Source organism: Corylus avellana, chromosome 2, assembly GCF_965113065.1.
Source record: "Corylus avellana chromosome 2, dhCorAvel1.hap1.2, whole genome shotgun sequence".
In the NCBI taxonomy this organism is placed as follows: domain Eukaryota; kingdom Viridiplantae; phylum Streptophyta; class Magnoliopsida; order Fagales; family Betulaceae; genus Corylus; species Corylus avellana.
The window spans coordinates 21,822,444-21,839,682 of NC_142491.1; the positions used below are offsets into that span (position 1 = coordinate 21,822,444).

Below are 17,239 nucleotides of genomic sequence, written 5' to 3' on the forward strand. Positions count from 1 at the left end.
GAATGCCAAGCAATAATATTCAGCTTCTTGTAGTACTATGTTATACAATGTTGTAAGCATGATGTTGTTCATTGCGTAGATAAGCAATGCTGTAAATAAGAATAATGGAATGTGCTTCAATGACTTGTCTCATAAAATCATTTTCGTTACTCTTTTTATATATATATATATATATATATATATATATGCGCGCGCGCGAGCATGACATAATGTTTGTGCAGCAGCAACCACTGAAGATGATGGTCAAGTAACATTCGGGCTAACTTCTAAAGGATTTGTGGGATTACTTTCAACTTGGGTGTCATTAGTGTGCCTAGTGAGGCTGTATTTTTAGCTAAACCGGCTTAAATATGATGGAATCCATTTCAATAATTCGTCATGTTACCACAAGGGTGGTAGTTGAGTTGGTAGAAGGATCTTTTCATCCTAGTGGTCGCGTGTTCGAATCCGCTTGCGGTAGTAGATGCGTGAACCAGATGCTACTTTGAAGGGGCTCTACTGGCTCACACCTTTGTGGGGTTGTGGTGACGGGCTCGCCTTCCCAAGCAGTAGCTATGGCTCAAACTGGACATTCCACAGCGGGTGAAAACCCCGATGGTAATGCCCAAGGGGAGAAACTACACTGGTCGCCCCTTCCTACCTTTCAAATTAGGAAAAAAAATATATAATAAAAAAATAATAATAATTCGTCATGTTGAGTTGTGGCTTGAAATATCTATGGCACGTAATGGGCCCAACATTATTTTTTATCCTCCTTCAAGAAGGAAATGATTCATTTTTACCATTGCTTCTGCTGTCTTATTATTGGTCTCGTCCTCTACATCCTCAAATTGACCACATCTTTGTTGGGTAATTATTATTGTTGTTGTGTAATCCTCTCAATTTTAAATAGACCGGAAGGTATTCAGTTAATTACTTTAAGAGTATTATTATCTTTTTACTTTTAAAAAGACAAAAATATCTTTTTAATATAATTAATTGAATATTTCGTCACATAGAGCACTCACAATGAAATAGTTAAACCTAAAATGGATAATCATATTTGTAAAAGACACTTGTATCTAAAATAAATATTCAGAATTATAAAAAACCCACATTGAACTGTTCACATAGCGATTTTATTTTATTTTTTATTATTTCCCTCACTTTTAATTTTTTTCAAAACTTCTTCCCACTTTTTCTGTTCTTTTCTTTTCCTTTTTTTTTTTTTTTTTTTTTTCGTTCTCTCTCTCTCTCCCTCGGCAGCCTCTTCTTCCCACCTCTCCAGCTCTCTCTCTCTCTCTCGGCAGACCACGGTTCCACACAGCGTCTCTCTGTGCAGATCGCTTGCCTCCGTCGTGCTCAAGGTAAGCTACTCTCTCTTTCTCTTTCTCTTTCTCTCTCACTCTCCCGTCTACCGTTTTATGCACATCCCCTCCCCTGTTTCCCCTTCTTGTAGGCGAGATGGATATGGGTAAGGCTGGGAGTGAAGATTTTGGTTTGATTGTTTGTGGGTTGGGTATGAGTTTGTACACTAGTGGATGCTGAAATTGACACTCCAGGGTTGTTCTGTGTCACGATTAAATAGAGTTTATGCATTATTTCCGTTGAGAGATTTGTTTGATTGAGATTTTCTGCACTTGTGCTCAGCTTGTATGGGTGATAACATCATATTTTTAATTAAAGTAATTTGCTAGATTAAATAGAGTTGATGCATTATTTCCGTTGAGATTTTCTGCACCCGTGCTCAGCTTGTATGGGTGATAAAATCAGATTTTTAATTAAAGAAAGATAGAATCAATAAAGAGTAAAGAAATAATATTTAAATGATATAGATAAAAATATAGCTAATCGGATGTAGGAGGCCTTTAAAAACCCATTAGCTAAACTAGATAAAATGAGTTTTGAGTATCCATTTTGCATAAACCATTGTGAATGCTATTACACATTTGATTGATTGATTGGTTGAAGGTCGTTATGGACAGCCAGCTTCTCTGCTTGAACCGGACCATCTCTTCGCTTAAACCCAACCCAATCAGAATTTTTCACCAAATCAGTACTCCGAAAACAATTTCAAGCCGGTCTTATCGCTTCCCTGCAGGTATAATAGTTTTTTCATTTTGATTCTGTTTCTATTTCTAAAACATCTGATTTTTGGTTCTAATGCTGACTTGAAAAATGCTTGGAATCCTGGAAATGATTGTTCATTTTCGTTTGATGGGATTGTATACATTTCTAAAGAGTACCTAAGATGGTTTCAGATTTCACTTTGTGAATATGGGAATTGGGTGATGGTAAAATATTTTAAAGTGAACATTTTTATGATCAATGGATCGTTGAGAATGCGGCTTTTCCTTCTGTGAGTTCTCAGTGGTGTTGTGTGTCGGTTTTGATTTTTCCTTCTATTTATTGCTTTTGGATGATATGTGGAATGACCTCTTGGAATTTCTTTGTTTGAATGGGTTTTGGATGCGTATCTGATTGCTTTGGGTATGTCATTGTAAGATTTTATTATGATTGACTTTACTTTATTAATTTTGCCTTTTTTTTTTTTTTTTGTTGGTGGGCGTTGTGGATGTGGGGGTCAAGATATTTTGATAGTGGATGATTTTGAAATTCTAGGAGACTTTTATTTTGATTTCTTTTTGGACATATAGAGTTCCCAATTTGCCATTTGGAGGTCTAAGGCTCATTTGAGGGTGACTTTCTTCACATGGATAGCATAGCATCTTTAGGAAAAATCCTCACTTTGTATAATTTTCACAAGTGCCACATCATAGTGATTTTTTGGTTTAGTATGTGTAAAAAGGGTGGGAAAACACCTGATCAACTCCTTCAGTGTGACATTTCGAGGGAGTTGTGGAATTTGGTTTTTTTAGATGTTTGGAATAGAGTGGGTTATGCCTGGAAAAAAAAAAAAAAAAAAAAAAAAAAAAGAAGTGAGTGAAATGTCTGTTTGGTGTAGATGTTATTTAGCATTCAGCTTTAGTTGATTTTATGTTTGAACATGTATGTTTACTTTTATTAAAAAAAATGTTTGTGTATGTATGTTCTGCAGTTCTTGGTGGAATTGCCACTCAAGCGTGTGTGAGTGTGGGTGCATGTGCGTGCAATGTGTGCGAGTTTTGAATTCAATTTCTGATTTTTTGACTTATGATTGGAAATGATAGTCAAATGTCTATGGTGTATTTGTTATTTAGCATTCAGCTGTAGTCATATGAAACACACGTGGTGATTTTTATTCTTTTTTATTGAAGGCTTCTTGATATTATGGCATCTAGGGCTCTAACCTTGTTAGGAAAGTACAAAGTTTCAAGATATCCATGGTGTGGTGTGATAGAGATCTAGTTGTGGGTATAGTTTAATGTACCTCAAACTTGAGCACCCAAAAGTTGGTCTTTTGGATATGGTGGATAGTTGTAGATTATCCCTTTGGTCTGTCTAATCAACTAATTTAGTTTGTAAAGATACAACATCAGTAGACATCTATGATTAGATGTGGAAGGAACTATGAAAAGCATGAGTAGGTAGTGATAAATTATGAAAACTTCTTTTTGATATTTGTGTGCTCCTTTATGCTAATGACATGTAATCGGCAAGCTAGTAAGTGACACGAAGTGGTAAATATCCATCAGCAATACTTAGAAAAGTTTTTCACTTTTTTTTTTTTTTTTTTTTGATTGTCAATATTGATGCCAGGGGGCATTCCAGGGTAGGGGGCAAGGTCTTGGGTGCAAAAATCATGTAGTGCATGCATAACATACAAATACTAAAAAATTGATGCATGTGGAAAGAATTATCCTTAGATTGTAAACATTTGATGTGACTTCTTCTCCCACTAAATTAGTTTCTCTATGTATTATTGCGTGTGGGAGCACCTGTGGTGGACAAAATTCAAAAAATAGGCTTTTGAGGTTTATATAGTTTTGTTTTATGTGAAGTTAGTCTGCTTTGAAATTCTTACTCTATTTTAAGACCCCTCAATAAAAAAGTGTCCCATCTCTTTATCAATGATGGATAATATGTCTTTGTATGCTTCTTCTTTTTCTCAATTTCTTACAGGTTATTACTGCAGGATTCATTTGTAACAGGATAAAGTGCTCAATGAAGTCTTACAAGTTATCAGAACTTACTCAAACTGAGGTTGAACGCCTAAAGGCTCGTCCTCGTATAGATTTCTCTTCCATTTTCAGCACAGTAAGCTTTTGGCTTTTTTCTAAATTCTGAATGAAAGTTCATCAATAACTGAAGAATTTGTTTTTGGTTCTGTTCATTATGAGGTACTTGATAGATTTGATTATATCTACTATCAGGTCCAGCCCATTGTTGATGATGTTCAGAAAAGAGGCGATGCTGCAGTTAAGGAGTTGGTGCTCTTCATTCCTTTTTGTTACTTTTTATGGTTTATGCTTTACGCCATGTTTCTGTGTTATCTACCAAGACTCCACTTCGCTGTGTAGCTCCTTTAGTCATGAGGCAATTTGATGTTTGTATTTGTTGCAGCTATACTGCAAAGTTTGACAAAGTTGAACTGGAAAAGATAGTTGAAAATGTCTCCGAGCTCCCAGATCCAATGGTATATGAAATAGACATTCTTCATGCAAGAAATTTTTTAATCTTTATGATCTAATATCAAGTCACTTACATATGATTTAAGTTTCTTGTTAAAATAGTGGTTTTGTTGTTATTAATGTTTACACATTATACTCTTTGTACAATTGCAGCTTGATCCAGCTATTAAAGAAGCATTTGATGTGGCATATGACAATATATATGCATTTCATGTTGCTCAGAAATCTGTTGAGAAAAGTGTTGAGAACATGAAAGTATGTCAATATTGCTCATTGGTTATTGCAGTTACCTTACTCTCTGTTTATGTAATTCTAAAGTATTCTGAATTTCTCAGGGTGTCAAATGCAAACGAGTTGCAAGAAGCATCTCATCTGTAGGTCTTTATGTTCCCGGAGGAACTGCAGTTTTACCTTCAACAGCTCTGATGCTTTCAGTTGTAAGTTGATTGGATGGATTGTTTCAATTACTTCTTTTTTTTTTTTTTTTTTGTTTTTTTAATGTTTTCAGCCTATAATTTTATTATTGTGGCTATCTAGGTCATCAGACTTGTTTGACGTATACTTTATTTTGTATTCCAGCCAGCGCAGATTGCTGGGTGTAAAACTGTTGTTCTTGCAACTCCTCCTAGTCATGATGGTAACATATGCAAGGTATTTGTTTACTTTTGATGAAAATACCTGACGATGAGATAACATACCGAGTGCTGATGAATGTTTTTCTGTAGGAGGTGCTCTATTGTGCCAAGAAGGCTGGAGTGACTCACATCCTTAAAGCTGGAGGAACTCAGGTTTGAAAGATCTGAAATTGGCCCATGTGTGTCTGAGAGTTTGTTTGTTTTTTCTTCTGTCACACAATCTTATGTTTTTGCATACTTTGAATTCTAAAGCCTTACAATTTGCTCTTTATAGGCAATTTCCGCCATGGCTTGGGGGACGGAATCTTGCCCTAAGGTACTCTATTGTTTTTGTATTTTTTTGTTTGTTTTTGGAACTCGTCCCTCCACTGCTATTATCCTGTGCTGATAATATGTATGCTGCTATTATCCTGTACTGATAATATGTATGGTTGTCCTTTTATTAATCATTTATAGATAATTGAAGTAGCATTTATGCTTTTTTGTTAACACATGCAGTGTAAATGGCAGTGGTAGGACCTTTGTGTGTTGAGCTCGTCTTCTTTTTTTTCTTTCTTTCTTTTCCTGGGTGTGGCTTGAGCTTGTCATGTAAGCTGTTTGGGGTTTATGCTTATCAAGCTGATGGTTAGGAAATACTATGAGGGTCCTGTGCATAAGAGTTTCAAGTGAGAGAATTTTAGTTCCAGGGGAGAAAAATGAGACTAGGTGGGAAAAGAAATCATGAAACTGACAGAGGGAGGTTCATGTGCTTAACTGCCCATACACCAATACACAACACAGACACACAAACACATTTCACTTCATAAAATGTATTCATGTGTTATTTGTTTATGTTTTAGTTGAGCTGCGTCAATTTCGCCTGGAAAGTTGATTGCCTTGATGAGTAGAATTGGAATGAGTTTGTCTTAACTCCTATGTTGCTTAGTGATGAATGTGGCACAAATGGAGGCTAGATGAGATAAGTTGGCTAGATTTTTTATGTAGGAGTTTTGATGTAATGAGGTAGTGAAGATAAGATGTAGTGACGTAGTTCCACAAGCAAGACAAGTTTTTCGTTCTACCTTACTGTTTGTCTTCATTTCTTGATTTTCCACAGTTGTCACCTCCAACTAGTTATATATATTTTTTTTGATAAGTAATAATGATATATATCAAAAGCGCAGAGGGGCGCAACCCACATATACGGGAAGTATAAAAAGAGAGCGCTTAAGAGGGAGATAAATGAAATAGGAAGTTAGAGAAACTAATTTCTAAAGGAGCTAGCCAAGCGGCCGTCCAAGAGTAAAGAGTAAAGAAGAAAAGACGAGTCAATTCCTCTATAGTCCTAGTGGAGTTTTCAAAACATCTAGCATTTATTTTGTTCCATATACACCACATAAGACACAGAGGGATCATCTTCCACACTACCGTGCTTCGAGAACGTCCTCCCGGCCACCAGCAATCGAACAAGTCTCTCACCCTGCAAGGCATGACCCAATGCAACCCAAACTGACTAAAAATAGTTAGCCTAAGAGCGCTTGCGATCTCACAGTGGAGAAGAAGATGATCGACTGTCTCTCCAGTCTTCTTGCACATACAACACCACTCCACTACCACAAGGTTCTTCTTGCGTAGATTACTGTTTGTCTTCATTTCTTGATTTTCCACAGCTGTCACCTCCAACTGGTTATATCCTATCACGTTGTAAAATATAGTTCTAATATTGAATTGCAAAATCAAAATACTATATCTAATGAGTTCTTTTGGATTGATAATTCTGTTATTTGCACACGACAGTTGGTCCATTCTAGTGAAAACTCCAAAAGCATTTTATATTTGTAAGATTTCTTTAATTTCTTTAAATATAAGTTTTAATGTTTTTTACAGTTCCTTTTCCCTTCTTATAATTTGCAGGTTGAGAAGATTTTTGGCCCGGGAAATCAATATGTCACAGCTGCAAAAATGATTCTCCAAGTATGCATACTTATCATGGCTGCAACTTGTATAAATTTTGATAATTAAATATAAGTGAACTCCCCCACTCCATATGAAAATATTTCTCATCTCAATTTACTCTCTCTCTCCCTCTTCCCTTGCAGAACAGTGAAGCCATGATTTCAATTGACATGCCCGCAGGCCCTTCTGAAGTGTTAGTCATTGCTGACAGAAATTCCAATCCTGTTCATGTAGCTTCGGATTTGCTTTCTCAGGTGCTTACCTTTCCTTTTTCTTTTTCTTTTCTTTTTTGTCTTTGAACTTCCCAGGTGCTTAGTTGCTTTGAAATGCTTTTGTTCTTTTCTGATGGAGCACTTTCATAGTGAAAGGTTGATGCTCTTGCTTTGGTTTTTTTTGTTTTTTGTTTTTCTTAAATTATTTAAACGTTGAATCTATAAGGTTCAATTGCATGAAGACCTTCAGTCTTCATGCATTATGAAGTTCTACGTTATGGCAAGTCTAGTTTTAGTTAGAACCTAAGTTCAATAACATCAAGTTCACTCCGTTTCAGTTTTCCTAATCAAGAAAATTAAGTTTCCCTTCTTCTTACTTACCTGGGCATCCAAACAAGCAGCACAATATCAAAGTCCTATAAAATCACTTCTTACCTATCACTTCACTTCTCTTCCCAATTAACTTAAATTGCCAAACACACTGTAATGTTTCCTTTTCTGCTCCTTATATGTGTGGCTGGTGGATTCTCTTTGAACTTCATGTTTTCTTCTTCTTCTTTTTCCTAGACTAAGTTAACTTTCTAAACTTTAGTTTATCTTCATTGTCTTTTCTTGTAAGCTTCTTTTGGACTTAGGCTTTGCCTCCTAGGCTACTTAGTTATGAGAAAGAAAAAGGAAGAGAATGGGGGTGATACATACCCTTTCAACTAGTCTAGGGTAAACAGTTCTTCAAATTTACTAAGTCCTAAAATTTCTGCTTTGTTCCTTTATTGAAGTTCCATTGGTGCCATTTATTATTGCCCAATCTTCCCCACTGTAAGACTTAATGGGTGGAAAAAGCTCAAATGCGTCATTAGATGAGTAATCTACCAAGTTATGGGTGGAATATAGTTTGAACATCCCACAACAACTATGAGATATAGAATGCATGGTTGTACGGAGGTGTGGGTCGCAGATCATATGCTGTTCTTTAATGGAAATTTTCGGTGAAATATATCTTTACCAAACTAGTGCATGATTGGGAGGTGGACTTGGTCACTTCTTTAGATTGAGGCATGATGGCGGATAAAATATGTTGGATCCCCTCCAATAAGCGGAAGTTTGAAGTAAGGTCCTTTTATCATCCGTTGTCCGTTTCTACTGGTTCCCCATTTCTTTGGAAGAGTATTTGGAGAGTCAAGGTCCTTTTGAGAGTGGCATTCTTTGGGTGGACGAAGACACTAGGGAAGATCTTGATTTTGGATAATTTGAAGAAGAGGAACGTTCTAGTGTTGGATTAGTGTTGTATGCGTAAGAGGATTGGGGAGTCAATAACTCATCTTCTTCATTGTGAAGTGGCAAGAGACTTATGGTTTTAGATTTTTCGTCTTTTTGGTGTAGAATGGGCTTATGCCTAGAAGGGTACTAGAGTTGTTAGCAAGTTGGAAAGGTCAGAATGGAAGCTATGACATCTTAAAAGTTTGGAGGATGACATTTTTGTGCTTAATGTGGTGCATTTAGAAAGAACGAAACACAAGGAGATTTGAAAGTTGTGAGATTTAGGTGCTAGAGCTAAAGAACGTTATGTTCATATCCTTATATACATTGACAACGGCGTACAATAGTCCGCATTTTTCTAGTTTTTCTAAATTTTTGGTTTTGTGTTCTTTTCTCCTTATTAGGGTTTTTTTTCTTATACTTATTGTGTACTAGGGTTACGCCCCTATGTGCTTTCTAATGATATTGAATTACTTATAAAGAAAATGTATTTTGAAGTCAGAAACGATTTGGAATGGAAGTTTCACTAAACACAGGAAAACAATGACCAATCATGAAAATGCACGAAGGGACACTTATATATAATATGTTTGAAACTAATAGAGAGGAACTTCAATTCATTCATGATAACAGATATTTGACTTTATAGAGAAAAAGGAATTCTCAGTCTTCTTCTCTTCTTTTATCAGGTAAATACACTCTTATTCCTGCTCTGGATAGTCAGTCTTTTCTGTCTAGGGCTATGGTAATGAAAGGAGTGGTAAATCATATTGCATTTTCAAGCAGATTTTAGATGTTAACATTCAACATTTTCATCATTTCTTGTTCTAACTAAAAAATTGTGACTCAAAAGTACATTGCCTGTACAATACGCCAGAGATTTACAAAGTTCTTATTACATAATTGTTAGGGTAGTAGCTAGACATGGGCCGACAATATTAGATAATAGAGTTCTACTGTTTGAGTCTTTTGGCATTTTTGAATAGCTGGAAGAAGTGCTTTTTTGATTTGGAACCTCAGAGATTGCAACTTGGCTTACTTATTTCACTTTGCTGTATAATATTCCAGGCGTAATGGGGTTGTGCCCCTATAGTTAATTGGCCTTGTATGTGTCTGTAATGTAACTGCAGTAATTAAGTACAGTTGAGGTTGATTTGATTATCAAGAGGTACCAATTTTTTTCTAGATTTCATGTACTTATGCGATGTTTTGTTGTCATGTGCACCATTAATTAACGTTGGATCTCTCACAAAACCTTAAGTGGTTTTTGTCCTGTGATAGACACTCCCTCTTCTCTTCATTTGAATTTATTGCCTGACATGTTGAATTGTGCAGTAGTCCTTTCAGAACACATGCATAAAAAATTGGTCCTGCTTTGGTTTGTTTAATGCTCATACGACAATGCCTTGAGTCAATTTTCAGGCCGAGCATGGTCCTGACAGTCAGGTTGTTCTTGTTGTTTCTGGGGATGGTGTTGATTTAAAAGCAATAGAGGAGGAAATCAGCAAGCAGTGCCAAAGCCTTCCAAGGGGAGAGATTGCTTTAAAAGCATTGAGCCACAGTTACACGGTGTTTGCACGTGATATGGTTGAGGTTAGTCCTTCAGATCATATATATACTCCAGCTAAATTTTGAAACTTAAACTTGCAAAAGATTAGAAATTCTTTACTCTTTTACCATTATTGATTTAAGTGCGCACAATCTTACATGCGTGTGCACTTAAAATTGCTTGTCTGTATTTTTTTAACTTGTAAATTTGATTATTTGGAATGACATTAAATTGACCTTTTCAGGCAATCTCTTTTTCAAACTTGTATGCACCTGAGCATCTGATCATTAATGTGAAGGATGCAGAAAAGTGGGAGAGTTTCATTGAGAACGCAGGTGAACTTTTGTGATTTTGTCATCATAATTGTTTTTACTCTAGTTTTTCACCTTTACAGATGTTCATCCACTTTGGTGCACTAAGGGTTGTTACAAAAGGTTGATTCATTTAAGTGAAGTTTTCGAAGGGATGCTTGGATACAACGCTATCCTTCTACATTTTTTCATGAAGTGGCTGCTTTGAAGACTCAAGCCATTGTGCTTATGCTTGGTAGCCTGAAATTTTTGGCTTCAAATAAACTCCACAATAACTTGTCTTGTCCTTTCCTGATACCATTTAAATATTCTTTAATAAACTTATCTTTCAAATAAATGCTAGGAGAAAAACAGAGGAAAGAGAAAGCCATTTAAATTTTATTTCAAATAAATGCTAGGAGAAACGAAAGAAAGGAAAGAGAGCCTTTTTGTCTTAGTAAAATAATTGTAAGAGAAGCAAAGGGTAGCACTTTTGGTTCCTTTAGGTTTTTCTTGGTTTAGGGAACACCAAGGGAATATGTTGTAGAGAGCTTTTTGAGAGCTTTCCCTACATTTAGTAAAGGAAGTGAGATTTATGAAGTTTGTTGCTAGTGTTCTTCTAAACACGGTTTTCCCATCCGTAAAGAGTGAATTACATTCGTAGATTTTAAATAGTTGCTCGTGCTTGTTCGTTTTTATCACAGTAGTTGAGCATAGATTTCTCATAGGGTATCCTAATTATAGTAAAAGACCATCAATAGATCCTTCATAAACAAGTTAATGGTTTCTAGAAGATCCAAATTATAGCAGACAATGTAACTCTCATAGAATTAATATGTGGTCTACTACTTTTGCAGGCTCTGTATTTTTAGGGCAGTGGACGCCAGAGAGCGTGGGAGATTATGCAAGTGGGACGAACCATGTCCTTCCGACATACGGGTATGCAAGGATGTACGGCGGGGTGTCTTTGGACTCCTTCCTCAAGTATATGACAGTACAATCTTTGACAGAGGAAGGTCTGACGAAGCTTGGCCCATATGTGGCTGCAATGGCTGAAGTCGAGGGATTGGAAGCCCACAAAAGAGCTGTAACTCTTAGGCTTCAGGATATTGAAGCTAGGCAGGTTTCCGGTGTGAGATGATGTGCCATTTCTGAACTGTTCTCGTTTTGGGGATGTGACCTTTATGGACTTCCCTTTATCAAATTCCTTGGCCACATTGTTGCCACCCCTGAGGTGTTGGATTGTTGCCAAGCAGGGTAACAATGGTTCTTTAAACAAATATCTGGTTAAGGCCATATGTAGTTTGATCAAATGTAGGGATAGCTTTGCATTTCTGGGGGTCATATGTACTTTAAATGTGATATATATACGTCTTTTATTTAACATTCAAGGAGCACTGCAGTTGCTTGCCACTTCATTGGTGAGAATGTCCATATGAGAAAATCTTCAGTTTTCGTTTGTGCATAATCACACAAATCCAACCTCAGGGGCTTGAACCCCAACCTTGGAGTATAATGTCACATGGCATGCCCTTTGAATGTCATAGGTCTACTTGGGGCTAATAATTTTTGACGCTACCTGTAAACTCAACTTAAACACGACTTGTAGGCGGTTGAAAAAAACCGCTAACTGTTGGTGATCAGCAGTTTTAGGAGTAAAAAGAGGTAGTTAATAACTGCTAATTGCCTATATATATTAGTGTGCTTGATGTAGGTTTTGAATTTAATGAAATTGATCGTTATTCATCAAAATAATAATTATTATTAATATATTCTTGAGCAGGGTTTTCACAAAATAGTTTATCAAATGTCAGCATGCTTGGCAAATCACATGGAACATAAAGGGCTTATGCATACTTAATATCTCATACTATAAAGCAATCTAACAGTTAAATATGCAAATGTAAAGCACCAATGTATTTCCTGTAAAATAAGCAGCAAGCATCTAAACATAATCAAATATCAAGGATATATATATACACGCACAATCATGCAACAATATATACACACACAACAATAACGTACTGCAAAAGCTCAGCTAATCCTAGAGATGGAAAACCTCAAGCTTGTAGAAAGACTTTGTTGATGGACGAATTCCTTTGAAAAGAAGACATCGGAAGAGAAAAAGTGAAAAATTAATTCAAGAAAAGCCCAGATTTACTTTACCGTTAGGCGTTAGTGAAATTGATACAACGTGACTTAGTGGGCTGTAGCGAAGAACAACAAGAAAAGAACAGATAAAAAATTTCAGATTTTGAGTCTATCAAAGATCTAAGAATTCTTTTCAAAACAATAGAGTCTATCTACAGTTTGAAGGAAAAAGAGGAATAAACTCAACTCTGAGTATTCTCATTGATAAAAACTAATTCATAAACATAAACTTACTTTTTTGGATGCTATAAACATATATTTATAGACCCAAAACACTAACCCTAACCCTAATAAAACACAAAATAAAGACTCACAAAACTCTAAACCTAATAAATATAAAATAAAGTCGGCTAAGCCAAGCAAAGCAAAGCTACGCGTCTGGTGGGGATTGAACTGAAATCATAAAATACAAGGAAAATAACATAATGTCCGGACGGGGCTGCGAACGGGACGCTCTAACTGCTCTTTGTTTGATGTCCAATCTGCATCATCCTCCCCAGGTTGGAGAGAATTCATCCTCGAATTCAGCCAGTTCTTATCATGGTCCTTCGGATGTCGAGTCAACTCATTCACTCGCCGTTCCTCAAGATCAAGGCAAGACAACACCCCACAATAAATGCTACGCTCTTCATCATCAACATACCTTGATGTTTGTCGTGAAAGCTCCACAGCCGTGTAGACTTGTCATGCTTCTCTCGTGCTTCACCCTTCCCATAAGCCATGAGAATTCTCAAAGAACTCACAAAGACCCCTTCACTCTTTGATAGAAAAGTCGTCTCTGCCCCATAGATCTCATCAATACTTTGATTAAAAGATTTTGACAAGATAGCATCTACTCCAAGGAAATCAACTTCCAAATCAAAGACTTCTCTTTTAGGGCTTTCATCAAGCACTTGGTGTATAGAACTCACACCTTCGTCAAGATAGGTGTCATAGATTGGTGGAGAGGCCCAATCTACCGAGCAATCTTCTTCAATAAATCTATCTTTCTCCTCCACAACCGATTGACTCCTAATCTTCGCCGCCTCTCTTGGAATTTTATTTTATTTTATTTTTTGTGTCATAAGGAACTCTTTGGGTTGCAAGCAACCTTGGAATTCCGGTAGATCGAGTTTGAACCTATTCACCAACCAATTGGCATGAGCTTGTGCAAGGTGTTGACGTCCATGCATTCGGTGCTCCGCAAACGGGTTTCCAGATCCATTCCCATTGTGACCACACATGTTGGATATTTGTGTAGTGAGGTCTGCAATTTGATCCCTCATAGCCCTGAATCGATCCTCCACGTGTTGCCAACGTTCAGCGATAGATTTGCCTTTTGCCTCCGCGTACCGCAGTCTTGGAGGGCGACAACAACTGTTCGGCCCACCACCCATGTGCTGCAAACGAATCGCCGATAGCTTCTTACGTGTTGTATCCGTGCGCACGTGCACCTCGTTCATGTCTACACAACAGTCATCCCTCCCCATTCATGGAAAGTAACTTGGGCTTTGATACCAACTGATGCAGCCCGACTTGGTGGGTTGCAGCGAAGAACAACAATAAAGAATGGGATAAATAATTCTAGATTTAGATTCTATCAAAGACCTAAGAATTCTTCTAAAAATAATAGACTCTATCTAAGGTTTAAAGGAAAAAGAGGAATAAATTCAACTCTGAGTATTCTCATTGATAAAACTGATTCATAAACAATAATTGACTTTTCTGGAGGCTATAAACATATATTTATAAACCCAAAGCTCTAACCCTAATAAAACACGAAATAAATACTTACAAAACCCTAAACTTAATAAATATGAAATAAAGTCGGCTAAGCCAAACAAAACTACGCGTCCGGACAGGACAAGTAGCCATTCGGATAGGGGCTGAACTAAAATCATAAAATGCGAGAAAAATAACATAACTTCCAGACGGGGCTGCAAATGGGACGCTCTAACTGCTCTCTGTTTGACGTCCAATTTGCATCAGAAATCAAAACACACGAAAGTCAACTATTACATAAAAAAAAATAAAAAATTGAAGGAAAAATTTTCTCTTAACCTACTAGCTACTCTATTCAATAGATATGTCAAAATTCAGATCTAATTGAAAATATCAGCAGGGACGTCAACACTCATCCATGTCTTATGCATCTCCTTGAGCAATGGTTTCTGACATAGATTTTGTTGAAGGTTTCATGTACTCTCTTAACTGATTAATGATGAGATTTGATGACACTGGTGTTTATTTAGAATGACTATCTCTTCCCCATTCTTAAGAAAATATTTTATCAAGTCTATGTCAATCTTCTATGTTCTTCTACATCCGGTATTCTTCGTCTTCAACGGTGGGAGGTAGGCGTTGGTTAGAATGAATGGGAAAATCATGAAATTGATCTGAATCAAAGATACAATTAAGGATGAAAAGGCGATTACGGTTAGCGGTTATTGCCAATAACCACTAACCGTAACTGCCTAGTTAGTTACTAAATTTCACTAATCACATCTGCTAGGCAGTTAGCGGATAGCAGTTAGCCGGCAGTTAGTAAACATATAACCGCCCGCTATAACCACTTTTCCTTTGGGCCAATTTTCAGTTTTGGGGCTTTTTTTATACACCAAATTGTGCCAAATTGCTTCTAAAGGAGCCCATATTGAAAAATTTAAAATATTTGACCCAAACTTACATTAATTTACATCTACTTGTACTTTTTTTATAAAAAAAAAAAAAAAAAAAATCCTTAAATGTAAATCATAACTTGTTAAGAATACAAGTTATACTAATAGGATAAAAAAAAAATGCAAGTTATACAACATTTAGTCATTTACCAATGTTTTAACAAGGACTTGAATGGAGACTTAAACACAACATATAAATAAAATTCACAATCCTTGTGGGTTAACTTCAACACAACATATGGTACAAATAAAACTTCAACAATCCTTATTCACAACATACTCTCATTTGTTATTATTTAATCATATGATTTAATGATCAACTGATCATGTGATATAATCATATATATTATAATGATAATACATTAATACTTCAATTGTGGCTATAAGTAACACATTGTTTATGAAAATGTTTATGTGGCAAGCTTCCAGTAACATATTGCCCACTAAATAAAATTTGTTACGAATGGGGGTAACTCAAGGAGGCTGTCTGTATTTTTTGTTCCCGAGAGGCTGAATCAACCAGGCATGTATTTGTGGGATTGTCCAGCAGCTAGGGACATTTGGGGGCTTGTGACAGGAAATTTCAGAAAGCACAATTTGGAGGGTCTGATTTTCGTGAAGTTTGGGAAGCTCTGATTCAGCGTTGCAATCAAGAGGAGTTGGAATTTTCGGCCATACTAGTAAGGTGCATTTGGTTTCGACGAAACACTGTTGTGCATGGAGGAGTATTTTCTCATCCAAACAGCCTTGTCCATGATGCAAAGACCTCTATCCAACTGTATTGGCAGGTTAAGCATTCAAACGTTGCAACTAGGGACAAAACTGGTGCAGAATTTCTGGAGCGTTGGCAACCTCCACTGGTTGGAACGTTCAAAGTTAATTGGGATGTCGGTTTTAATCCCAAACTGAAGCGCATGGGAGCTGGGATTATCGATCGTTCGTGATGACCGTGGTAGGGTCCATGCAGCTCAAAGTAAAACACTGAGTTCATACCAGGAGCCGATGGTTGGCGAGGCGTTAGTGGCATTACAGGCGGTGGAATTCAGCCGGGATCTTGGTTTACAAGCTATTCTCCTTGAGGGTGACTCTTTGCAGGTTGTTACCATGATTCTAGTGCTTGAAGACAGCTAGAGTCGGTTTGGGCAAATTGGGGCTGATATTAAATTGGTTTTGGGTTCTTTTAGAAGTTGGGACATTAAGCATGTGAAACGGCCTCAAAATAACACAGCTCATGGTTTAGCCAAGGAGGCAATTAGGGAAGTGATAGATAGGGTATGGATGGAAGAAATTCCATTGTGTATCTATGACACTACCTTTTCAGAGCAGTTTGCTCTGTTTGGTTAGAGTTTTATACTCTAAATTTGATATTTTTAATGAAGATTGTCAACTTATTTCAAAAAAAAAAAAATGTCAATTACTTAATTTGATATTATATGAATCACATTATCATTGTACATGAATAATATGATTAATTATTTGAATTGTCATTGAATCATATAATTTAAGTATTGATCTTATACATTTATATTATTCAATATGCATATATGAATAATTATAATATATAACATACATTGGAACTAAGTCTCTAGGTACTTAATTATTGTATTAGTATGAACTTGTATATTTATGATTTATGTCATATTATATATGTATAATTTGTTATTATATAATCATATGATTTAATGATCAATTGATCATGTGATATAATCATATAAATTATATTGATAATACATTAATACTTAAATTGTGATTTAATTCTCTAAAAAAAAAAAAATTATGACTTAATGGTCAATTGATCATATTATTATTATTATTATTATTGTTATTATTATTATTATAAAGGCGGTTAGAGGTTAGCCAACCGTCAAGATACAGTGTTTTTATCTCTATTATATTTAGTATTTTTAGCTCATAGTGTCAAATGTCTACCAAGAAATCATTGACAAATGTGAGCGCGCTTTGGGGATGGAATACCCAGTAGACCAAGAAGAGCAAGAGAGCCA

The 17,239-nt window shown here is 36.2% G+C and overlaps 1 protein-coding gene across 7 annotated transcripts; it reads left to right on the top strand.

Annotated features, from left to right (window-relative positions):
- Positions 1-1,218: 1,218 nt before the first annotated feature.
- Positions 1,219-11,849, top strand: LOC132167072 (histidinol dehydrogenase, chloroplastic). Of its 7 annotated transcripts, none has more exons than XM_088513416.1 (15): positions 1,219-1,346; positions 1,965-2,080; positions 4,055-4,176; positions 4,293-4,345; positions 4,483-4,555; positions 4,704-4,805; positions 4,886-4,987; positions 5,130-5,201; positions 5,276-5,338; positions 5,460-5,501; positions 7,079-7,138; positions 7,264-7,374; positions 10,012-10,182; positions 10,383-10,473; positions 11,286-11,849. In XM_088513416.1, the coding sequence occupies exons 3-15, from the start codon at positions 4,084-4,086 to the stop codon at positions 11,567-11,569; spliced, it is 1,317 nt and encodes a 438-aa protein (XP_088369542.1). In that variant the 5' UTR covers positions 1,219-1,346; positions 1,965-2,080; positions 4,055-4,083; the 3' UTR covers positions 11,570-11,849. The 7 variants fall into 7 exon arrangements, with proteins under 7 accessions (XP_088369542.1, XP_088369543.1, XP_088369544.1 ...); XM_088513417.1 differs by having other exon boundaries at positions 1,969-2,080; XM_088513413.1 differs by having other exon boundaries at positions 1,266-1,346; positions 1,951-2,080.
- The last annotated feature ends 5,390 nt before the right edge of the window (positions 11,850-17,239 follow it).